General features: G+C 37.7%; 1 protein-coding gene across 3 annotated transcripts in view; it reads left to right on the top strand.

Moving 5' to 3' along the window:
- The window catches only part of tsga10 (testis specific, 10), a 49,965-nt gene extending 41,231 nt beyond the window's left edge, over positions 1–8,734 (top strand). For 2 of the 3 annotated variants that reach the window (XM_065295368.2, XM_065295367.2), the window contains 9 exons: positions 821–977; positions 1,829–1,958; positions 2,291–2,452; positions 2,532–2,600; positions 2,722–2,934; positions 4,381–5,644; positions 6,997–7,382; positions 7,641–7,764; positions 7,855–8,733. In XM_065295368.2, the coding sequence (XP_065151440.2) occupies positions 821–977; positions 1,829–1,958; positions 2,291–2,452; positions 2,532–2,600; positions 2,722–2,934; positions 4,381–5,644; positions 6,997–7,382; positions 7,641–7,764; positions 7,855–8,003 (2,654 nt within the window). In that variant the 3' untranslated portion in view covers positions 8,004–8,733. Of the gene's footprint in view, positions 1–820; positions 978–1,828; positions 1,959–2,273; positions 2,453–2,531; positions 2,601–2,721; positions 2,935–4,380; positions 5,645–6,996; positions 7,383–7,640; positions 7,765–7,854 lie in introns of those variants that run through there. The other variant, XM_065295369.2, reaches the window with a different exon arrangement.
- Positions 8,735–12,110: the final 3,376 nt, after the last annotated feature.

Below are 12,110 nucleotides of genomic sequence, written 5' to 3'. Positions count from 1 at the left end.
TTCACTATCTTTATTAAAGATTAAATTAGCACTAAACACATCTTGAATTTAAAAATGTGAAATTAGGATTTAATTTCATTTAGGTTTAATTATTGCTCAGGTGTAACAGGAGCTCACACTAAATTTTTGAGATTTAAGTGTATATTTTTATTCAGTTTTTTAATACTGCATATTATTACATGATTATTACTACAAATTTCCTGTATTTTGTAATATGTATTCTAATAAAGAGAAATAATTATATGTCATACCAAAACAACATATCTAATGGTTGCATGGCATAAGACTCTTGCACAGTGATGTACATTAAAGGGCACATATTATGCCCATTTTTACAAGATGTAATATAAGTTTCAAATATGCCTAGAATGTCTTTGAAGTTTCAGCTCAAAATACCTCACAGATCATTTATTTTAGCTTATTAAAAAAGGCCCCTATTTGTGTGGAAGCAAAAAAGCTCTGTTTCCATGTCTGTACCTTTAAACACATTTGAGAAAGCTTTTAGGTAAAATTAACCAGTCAGTCAGTGGCTGTGGGCGGAGCTTTATCAGTGTGACATCACATTAACAAGAGAATCAAAACAGCATGAGACTGTGTGGTGGTTGTGTTCTCACACTGCCAACACAAGTTTAGGTCCAAACACCTTGTAAAAGTGGATTTTGCATTATATGTGCCCTTTAATATACCACAAATATGCATTTGCAGAACCCACAACCTTAGTAGTGCAGACATCATTCTCTACCAGTTAAGCTACAGAAAATCATGCATCATATCATTGTGAATGTTGTATTCTAATGCTGATTTTGGTTTTTCATCATAGGTAGGAAGAAGTCACGGTTCAAGCAGCTGAAGACACGTTTTTTTGGGAAACTGAAGAAGAAGGAAAATGAAGGTCTGATGAAGCAAAGCCAGTCGACCAGTGACATCACTGCTCCAGAAGGCGAAAGAGAAAGCTACGATTCTGAGGATGACTTTTTGTAAGTATTCAACTGGTCAATCAGTCAAATAATTAATGTGACTCCTCCCTTTTCTTCCAGTAACATAAAGTTCTCGTAAAACAAAGCAGTAAGTAATATTACAAGAGCGCTTAATTTAGTTCTGTTTACTTCACACAGACATACATGTATGTATAAAACTAGGAGGATTCATAGAAGAAACACTGGATTTAATTATTCATGTTGATGTTTACAATAAAACTTTATCCTGGATTGCACAGATAGGGTCACATATTGCTTTATTGTATAGTGCATTGCATTGTACAGTCTTATGAAGTACAGATATTAGAAAGAAATCCAAATCTTAAAAATCCATATGTATTTAAAGTAGTGATGCACCGATGTATCGGCCGCCGATATTTATCGGCCGATTTTTTTATGAATTTGAAACCATCGGCATATCGGCAATAGCACGAGAAAGGCCGATACTGATTGTTTAATAATTAACTGCATAAAGAAATCCATTATATGTAAAAAAAATTGTTAATGTCGTTAATAAAATAAATGCTGAATAGCAAAAACCACCTTTGAAGGTTGTCATGCTGTCTTATTATATTTGTTTTAGCTTAATTTGTGCCTCTCTTATTATGTTGGCCAGTTGAATGTTAATTAGATCCAATCCGTGTTCAGTAAAAATAATTTGATGCAAAAATAAACTAGCTAATAGACCAACTGTATAGTATTGTATACAAGTGGTTAATATCGGTATCGGCCAGAAGTTGTCTGTTTAAATCGGTATCGGCCCAAAAAAAAATCATATCGGTGCATCCCTAATTTAAAGTAGTCATATATGATTATGACTGTAACAAAAACCTACTGAATTTAATCCACAGGTATCCTCAGTGCCTAAGCTCCAGAGCGCTTTCTCACGACAGCATCTTCTTTACTGACCAGCCACAGTCCACAGAACCAACACGGGTTCTGTCACAAGAGAACGTGCATGGCAAAATCAAGGCCCTACAGGTATAGTAAAGAAATAAGAAACAAAATGCAAAAGCAGCTAAACGCCACTTTTGTCAAAAATGAGATTATGATATTAACCAAATGCTGTCGGCACATATTATACATTCATCAAATACTTTCACTTCAAGCAGAATCCATTAAGAGCCCTATAAAAAAGCTTATTTACAAAAAAAACTTGTCAGATGCACTTTCAATTTTACATTCATTGTGATCCCTAGGAGTGAGCTTAAGGAATTCCCTCACTGATATTATGTAGCAGCGCTAGCATTTTGTTTTGCAAAAGTCGAACATGAGTTTCAATACATTTGTGGTCAGATGTCTCTCTTTGTTAGTTGAAACTACAGCAGCAGAACTTACGTCTAGGACCTCCTCCAATGCTGATACCTGGCAGACGCACAGAAGACTCAGGAGCAACTTCAGAGGATGACGGCTTACCCTGCAGCCCACCTGAGATGTCCTTCCATGAGCAAGTGATGCAGGACGCCGTATACAAGGTGACACAAAACAAATGAGAACACGCTTTTATGTTTTTTGCTCTGTTAACATATCACTATAATGCCATTTCTCTTGTAGCATCCAGAGTATCAGAATCATCTGAGCTCCTTGAGTTTAGCAGGAACAGGAAGTGAAGAGGAGGAACAGGTAAAAATTTTTTTGTGTATAATCACACCAGCCATACTTTAAAAGAAAATCTTGTTGAAAAATGACTAAGAAAGTATCTCTATATATACATTATGTGATTAACAAACCATGTCTCATTCAGGGTGACACTTTCCAGCCATCATCAAGACCTCTGTCCCCAGTTTCTAAGCCAATCGTCTGCCCAACCCCTGCTTTGACCACAGCCCCTGCGGTAGTTGACTTCAATAGCCCTGTGAGTTGTGCACCCGTCCTGGATAACTCAGCTGCCCGCCATCGCATGTTAGTAAAACCGAGGAACCAGCGAGTCAGCACAAGGGCCAAAAGAGGGCCAACGGTAAGATCCCAAATGCAATAAAATGAGTATCTATTCACATGCTTTAAATAAAGCTGTTAACCATAAACTTCATGTTACACCATTACAAGAAAACGTGTCAGATGCACTTACAGTGCATTCACACCAGAATAAAGTGAATAAATCGCGCTATTCGCACGTAGTTGGACGCTTGAATATTTTGAGTTAACTTGCTTTATTTGCACGTGACATTCACGATATTTGTGCATGAAATTCAGATACGAATATTCCAATTTGCCATCTTTAGCTAGCTTGTAGTCTCAATATATAAATATATAGCTCAAATGAAGTAAAAAGCGATTTTACAACTTACCAGATTATCCGACCTCCTTACTCACTTTCTTCCAAGCAAGATCCTTTTTGTTCCTCGTATTAACTCCCACCAGCCATTTTTTGAAAGTTGCCTGCCAGCATTTGATTGACAAAACATACACAGAGTTTAAAATTTATAAATAACGTTTTGGCTTCAGTTTTTTCATAAATTGGGTAAGTGCGCCATCTAGCGGTATTACAAATTAAAATAAAAATTCACGTTTTTTAGGCACATTTTTTTCTCTTAAAGGTGCTCTAAGCGAATTGAAGCGTTTTAGACCATAAAATATTTTTTGTTACATACCGGAAACATCTCCTCACTATCTGCTTGCTGCCTGTCCGCTGATCAAACTGTAAAAAAACGCGATCTCTGTAGACAGCCCAGGCTTCACAAACGGCAATATCAACAAATGGCCAAACCTAGCAGCACAAAACAAAACAAAGTATTCCAGCCAATAAACGACAAGAAGGATTTGGGGGTGGGGGTTGGGCGCGTTCATGAAAGCACGGAAGGGAGGGGGAGGGGGAGAAGTTAGCTACGCTCTGTCTGTTTGAAAACAGTTCAAACATCAACAGGAAGTGACGTCGCACATTATTCGCTTAGAGCGCCTTTAATTGACGAGATAACTCTGGGAAAGAGTTAAAAGTACATAGGTGTCCACATACAGCGACAATGATTTTGTCTTCCATTGTTGTTTTGTATTTCTACCTTTGCTCTCTATGTCATAGTCACGTCACTACTAGAGCAAGCTCCTCATTGGTTAATGTGGCGCAAATATCTACCAAAGTTCAGATTTTTCAAATTCACAGCGTGTCATTCACGCTAATCTTATCATTTGCGCAAAAACGGGTCATTTGCGCCAATCGCGCCTTTCTCGCAAATCGCGTCTTTCGCGCAAATTTGCGACGCCTCAATCACGCAAATCACGCCGCAGGATGTCTATCGCGTCTTTGCATTGACTTAATATGTAAATCACTCGCCCTTAACGCTTTATTTGCATCTGGTGTGAACGCACCTTTAGAGGATTGGCCAACTTCTTAAACACTTAAAATTAGTCACCTACGAATTTTTGACACTTTGTACAGTAAATTTATGGCAGTTTGGTCTTTCTCCAGGTATCTATCTCTCCAAGGGATCGTTCAGAAAGCGTCAATGATTTGGACAACATTCTTTCCGAGGAGGATGATGATGATGAAACCATGACTTCCACAGAGACCATGCGCCAACGCTTATATTCCTCACCGACCCTGAACCTGAGAGAGAAACCTACTTCTCCCGAACCGAAAGCAACCACTCCATTCCTGTCGGTGCAGAACGAGGCTGATAAACCTACGGATATTAATTTACTATCTACACTAAAATCGGAAGTGTTAATTGAATCTCAGGTGAAGGTCACCAATAATCCTCTCTATCTGCAGCCCATGTTGTCCGGGTTGTCCTCAGGCAGAGCATCACCTGTAGGATTTCCAGAATCCACACAAATATCAAAGGAAACTGAACAATTAAGGGCTCATTCACCCATCCAGAAACATGACACCAAAAAGATCAAAATTTCTGATCAATTTTGGAAATCAAGTGAAAATCTTGAATGTAGCACAGACAATATGAACAAAGATGGGAACCAACCAGAAGCATCTTCCAGACTACATCCTGGGACTCACATCAGAAATCCTAAATTGGAAATTAGGAGCCCTTCTTCACCGAAAGGAACCATCGACGCTTCAACAAAGCCTTGGGAGGTTGGACTGGAACCTTCTACACCTGAAATATCTCCCAAAGGAGCTTCTGGATCCCCTTCAGGAAAAGACAACTTTACATCATTTCAGTTCTCCATTGCATCTGCAAAGTATCGCTCCAAAACAACACATAATGAGGTCAATGTGAAAGGTGCTTTCAAGACCCAATCTGGCAAACCCAATGCAGAACCACAGAAAGATGAAGGAAGGGAGATGAAACCAACAGAGTTGCAGAATTACCACCAATATCAAACGCAAGAGACAAAAAGCAGTTCTCGTAGAGAAGTCATATCTCCTATTATGTCCAAACCAACAACTGAAAACCATCTTAAGAAGAATGAGACGTCTACAGAACACGTGGAAGCAGAGAAAACAGAGGAACCCGAGGACAGGAAAAATGCTTTTGGTGTGCAGCTTCGCACCACCTCGCTGTCTCTGAAATATCGATCTGATTTTAACAAACTTAAGGATGAAACCAAGCGGTACAGTTATGAATCGAACCAAATGTTATCCATCTCACAAGAGCATGCTTGGAAAGCAGAGATGCCCAGTAATACATATGATGGCAATTCCAGAAGTAAGCCCAGTGTTCCCAGAAAACAAGATTCACAGAATCTGGAATCCCTGTTCACGGCCACAGACAGTAAGTTTTTGTGACTTTCTTACTTTTTACTTATATTTTCTCAGTTTAATAGACTTTATTAGACCCCAACAGTTTACAGTTTAAAATTGCCGTTTCAACGCAGCTTCAAAGGGCTCTAAATGATCCCAAACAAGGCATAAGGGTCTTATCTTGTAAAACAATTGTCTTTTTCTTCAAGAAAAAGAAAAATATGCACTTTTAAACCACAACTTCTACCAATGTGACCTTACGTATTGCGTGACCGGGGTGTGTCCTTTTAAATGCAAATGAGCTGAACTCTGCACTAAATGACAGTACCCTGCAGATTAAAGGTATAGTTCGGCCAAAAATGATATTAAACCCATGATTTACTCACCCCCAAGCTGTCCGAGTTGCACATGTCCATCGTTTTTCAGACAAACACATTTTCGGATATTTTAGAAAATGTTTTAGATCTTTCAGTTGATTTAATGTAATGTTATGGGGTCCACGACCTTCAAGTCCAAAAAAAGTGCGTCCATCCTTCACAAATTAAATCCAAACGGCTCCAGGATGATAAACAAAGGTCTTCTGAGGGTAATCAGCGCGGTGTTGTTGTAGAAATATCCATATTTAAAACTTTATTAACGAAAATAAATACCTTCCGGTAGCGCCGCCATCTTAGTCGTGTCCGCATTCAGGATGAGAGCTTACGCAGCCTACGGAGGCTACTCTGCTGCTGCTCTGTGCCCCCGCCCTCCAAATTTGTAATACGTCACTAAGAAAAGTGCGTACACTACGCTAATACTCTCTCATGAATACAGAGGAGTCTAAGATGGCGGCGCTACCGGAAGGTAGTTATTTTCGTTAATAAAGTTTTAAATATGGATATTTCTACAACAACACCGCGCGGATTACCCTCAGAAGACCTTTGTTTATCATCCTGGAGCCGTTTGGATTTAATTTGTGAAGGATGGACGCACTTTTTGTGGACTTGAAGGTCTAGACCCCGTAACATTACATTTAATCAACTGAAAGATCTAAAACATTGTCTAAAATATCTGAAAATGTGTTTTTCTGAAAAACGATGGACATATGCAACTCCGACAGCTTGGGGGTGAGTAAATCATGGGTTTAATATCATTTTTGGCCGAACTATCCCTTTAAGGGGCGGTATTATCCCCTTCTGACATCACAAGGGGAGCCAAATTTCTATTACCTATTTTTTTCACATGCTTTCAGAAAATGGTTTACCAAAACTAAGATACTGGGTTGTTCACATTTTCTAGGTTAATAGAAGCACTGTGGACCCAATTATAGCACATATATATGGAAAAAGTCAGATTTTTATGAAATGTCCCATTTAATATAAAAATGCATGTATTGTTTTACAGATGTTAGACCATCTACCCAAGACACAATAGGATCAAGCAAAGATGCTGAATCTAAGCCGGGCTGGATGAGTTTAGCTAGAGAGAAGACCAAAGCTTACCACCCGCTCTTGAGCAAGTCATCGCAAATCAACTCTCCGACAGTACCTTCCTTGCAAAAACCAACCTTTCCACTAAAAACACAGCCTTTAACCCAATTCCCAATGAAAACGCAACACATGTTAAACACATCGAATCAGATGGGCACACAACAGTCGTCACAATTAACACAGAAACCTCTCTCTAAACTGGCTCCTAATGGGAACAAAGAGAAGCCGATCTCACCTGGCTGGAGAGTAGAGAACCCATTTAGCCAAACAGCAGGTGGAGGAAGACTAGCAGATAATAAGGTGAGCACTAACTTTCTTTTCTTATACAGTAAAAAATAATAATCAGATATGTGACCCAATCTGTGAAAACCCAGACTTACTGGTTTCTGCATAAAAAGCATTATGTGAAAATATAACCTTGATAAGTAAGGTCATGTCAAAAGATTCTTTGATGCCCCAAATCTCATGGTGAAGACACGGATGAACCTTCAACCCATCAACAGGCCTACTATTGCTGTTGATCATTCTCACGTCACTTTTTGTGTCATTGTTTCGCAGGATAAAGGCACACCTGCAGTCAGACACCCTACACCAGAAGCTGATGCACCTAAGAAAGCAACGGCCTTCAACAAGATGGATGTGACCACTAGACAAGAGCCCATCACACCTGTCAACACAGAAGGTAAACACCTGCCACGACTTTCTTTAAATCTCTACCATCAGCTCGTGATTTTGATTGATATTCACATCGGTGTGTGTTTCGCTGCACCAGCACCTGCTGTTACATCGGAGCCTTCACCGGCATCATCATCTTCAGAAGTCTCTCATCACCTGCAGCCTCGGTCGGATGGAGCTGAGCCGTCCTGGATGGAGCTTGCTAAGAGAAAATCTTTGGCTTGGAGCGATAAGACGTTAGAATGAGGAGACGGACATATGAAGTGCTTGAAAGCCGAATGTTACGATTAACGAATGTAATATTGTGTAAATACCCGAAGAAAGATCACTGTGTCGTGCTAGATTGTTTTGTTTGTAATTCATTTGCAGATACTTTTATCCAAAGCATTCAATCTATCATTTTTTGTAGCATGTGTATTCCCTGGGATTGAAACTCATGACCTTTATATTGCTAATTCAATCTGTCTACCATCTGAGCTACATGAGCACCATACAGCTCTGTCAGATATCACACGGTCTATGTTATTCTTCAATGATCAAGTCTTCCTATATATGAAATGTAATTATTAAAGAAATTTATCAGTATCTCTACTGTATTCACAGGATACAAGCTTCAACTGTAGATGATGTATTTCATTCTAGAAGGATAAGAAAAGCATATGTACGAATCTTTACTTACTATTATACTATACTTACTATAGTAAGGTTAAAAACATAGTATCTAGGAATTTTACTACAGTAAATACTAAAGCATACTAGTATTTAATGTGAGATGGCACTCCAAGACAACACATTAGTTGTACTGCCCTCTGGTGGGTATAGTTGGCTATACCTTGGAAAAGATGTGCCAAAAACAATCCATGCTATGTTCCCACAGACATTTCTGATTCACAACTGCACTACTATATTATTCATTTTTAATTATTCATATAATATTTTAGAGTAAATGAAAATCATCTTTATCACCAGACATTGGCATTGATTATCTCTTTATCTTTGAAAATGGCAACTTTGGCAACAACCTGTAGTAAACGTACTTCTGCAGTAGGTGCCGCTATATATATATTTGCCTAGCCTATACCCCAATTACCTATTAAAGGGATAGTTCACCCAAAAATTAAAATTCTGTCATCATTTACTCTCATGTTGTTACAAACCCGCATAAATTTCTTTGTTCTAATGAACACGAAGGAAGATATTCTGAGAAATGTTTGTAATCAAACCGTTCGTGGACCCCATTCACTTCCATAGTAGGAAAAAATACTATGGAAGTGAATGGGGTGCACGAATGTTTTGGTTCCAAACATTTCTTGAAATATCATCCTTTGTGTTCATCAGAACAAAGAAATGTATACAGGTTTGTAACAACATGAAAGTGAGAAAATTATGACAGAATTTTCATTTTTTGGGTGAACTGTCCCTTGAAAGGGATAATTGACCCTAAAATAAAAAAATTCTGTCATTATTTACTCATCCTCATGTTGTTCTGAACCTGTATGAGTTTCTTTATTCTGCTGAACCAAAAAATAAGATATTTTGATGATGATTGTACACATGCAGGTGACAGTACCCATTGTGTTCCATAGTAGGATAAACAAATACCATGGAAGTCAATGGGTACCACCAATTGTTTGCTTGCTTATTTATCAAAATATCTTCTTTTGAGTATATCAAAATAAAAAAATACTCCTACAGGTTCAAAACAACATAAGTAAATGGGCGAGAAAATAATAACAGGATTTTTATTTTTGGTTCAGTTATCTCTTTAATCCATATAAAAATAATTTACTCACCCCATGAAATTCCAGCGTAGTTGTATAAATTTATTCATGAAACACAAAAAAAATATAAAGAACATGAAATAATATATAATACCTTCGTATTTACTATAGTAAATTTCTAAATACAGTGTTTTTGAACTTTACCCTAATAAAGTATCCCATTTACTACGCTCTAAAAATACTGTAGTATGCATTTACAAAGTGCAGTAATTAATGCAGTAGTACAAATTATTAGTTTATAGTAAATACTAAAGTGTACTACAGTATTTTTGGAAATAATGACATGGAAATGAGAAATGGAACGATGCGATCTCATCAAGAATGGCCCAGTATCGTGAAGAGGACGAATCGCTCTCGCGGTACTGTGATGTCATCCGCCTGTCAGTTTTCGCGGTGCATCATGAAGTCGAACACATCACAACGCCATGTCCAGAGTAGACCAACAAAAAACGACAAAGCTGCAAAAGAGAAATGGGACAAAAACAAAGGTATTTTGTGTAAGTACCCACGATATTGTGATTTGAGGTAACATTGGCGATTCATTGTAGTGAATCACTGAGTGTGTTTCAGTCAGGTCCCTAGTTATAAATTGCTGACTAAAAATCTTTACTGTGCACTAAAACGTTCAGGCCATCAACAACAACAAAAAACATAATTAAATATAAAACTTGTATAACACACTATTGTTGATAAATACCAGTGGTGACGTTTCACAAAGAGATGCAAAAAGAGTCAACTGTCAGGAAAGTAAAAGATTCATCAGTGTGCCAAAGTATGACGTTTTCATCAAACGCATGTGGGTAACGGGTTGCCGTGGTTACGCGCATGGCCCAAAGTTAACTTCTGGTCTGTGCTTGTTTATGGGCCTGGTTAGTGACTAAACTGATCTCTGGAACAAAGCAAATCTTGTGTGGTAAATGTTTCGGTTTCCAAAAGAGGAGCTGGGGAGACAATGACCATGGATCACCGCTGTGGGGATTTGTCAGCCAGGCAAGAATTTATGGATTTGTAGCTAACATTTTAAACATTAATTTTACACAGCAACGTTAGCTCAGTGTAGCCTGCTAAGTAAATTTACTGGTTATTTATTTTGCTTTTAAAAAAAATGATCTACTATAGAACAACTCTGTTTTTATACATTTTATACAGAAGTTTCCCTGAAGTTAAGTTTAGGCTACAAAAGCCATTTGTTTATCTTGTTGTTGCTGAAACCATCTGTAGTGAGCAATGGTCCTTACCAATATTAGTTGACTTTTTCATAACTAGCCACCTATTCATTAAATCTCATGGGCGATTGATTGGTGCAGTCCTCACATATGCAAACTAATTTACGACAAAAACATTTGTGACAGAAATGTACAACCCAATGTCACGACAAGTCGTGTTATAGTCACAACATTTGATATTTGTTTATTTTTTCGCGTTTTTGTTCTATTGAGCACGAATGTCTTTTTCGTGTCAGTCAACACGAATTTCTATAAATAGTTTTTCGTGTTCATGGCGTGACTTTCTTTTTCGTGTCATTTTATGTATTGTTTTCTCCAATTTTTTACCATTGTCGTTAGAGTTGGGGTTAGACGAATGACTTTTTGTTACAATTCAGACATCCAACCGAAAGCGAAAATAGTTTTTTTATATTGGAAGAAAACATGTAGAAACCAATACTTAAAATTACATCCAAACCCAAACCTCAAATCTAACCCCAAGCGACAATGATTTAAAAATTAAATCAAATAAATTAATGAAATATTTTGTGATTATAACATGACTTACCGTGAGATTGTGTTGAAATGTAATTGCTCTAATAGACAACTCAAAACATTATGAAACTTTTCAAAGGGCTGTCATCTGAGAGAATAAAGATTAGACACACCGAAAGGGCGGGAAAAATATGGGAACATAGCAGAAGAAGGTGAGAAGTAGCCTAAATGAGGAATAGCTACGTCTGGCTGTTTGAAGTTGGGCATTGTATTGACCATGATATTGTTTCTGACAGCAGGGCGATATAATGAAGATAAAGAAAGTTAATAATGCGTCGACCCCCCGTTGCTCCGACTCACCCTCTTCATCGCCTAATTGACCAGGCAGGATCCCCTGAGACATCAGATATTATTTATTAACAATTCAAAGATAAATAATTCACGACCTGGAAAAGAAGCAAGAGGACAGGAGCTATTAATTGGGCATTGGAAGACGACTGCGAGCCCCCTGCTTGGATTTAACACCCTCCAGTAGTTTTTTCTCCCATTTTTCTCATAACTTTCTTTTGCTCTGTAAACAGACCACTCTCTTTTTAATCTAACTTAATATAAACTGGCATTGAAACATTGACAACACTTTGCAGTAATGTTCCTTACATTCATTTGCATTAGTTAGTCCATTAGCAACATGAACTAACTATGTGCATATAGTTTATTAATATTTGAAAAATGTATTTAAACATTAACATTGTTAGATTGTTCGTTCATGTTAGTTCTTTCTTTGTGCATAATGTGTGGGGTGAACCATATTTTAAAAAAAATCAATGTGCGATAACTTCCTGAACGATACCATATGTGATACAAAAATGCTT

Source organism: Paramisgurnus dabryanus, chromosome 4 (genome assembly GCF_030506205.2).
Source record: "Paramisgurnus dabryanus chromosome 4, PD_genome_1.1, whole genome shotgun sequence".
NCBI lineage: Eukaryota > Metazoa > Chordata > Actinopteri > Cypriniformes > Cobitidae > Paramisgurnus > Paramisgurnus dabryanus.
Note: the sequence above shows the minus strand (reverse complement) of the source record. Positions and strands in the feature narration are given on the sequence as shown.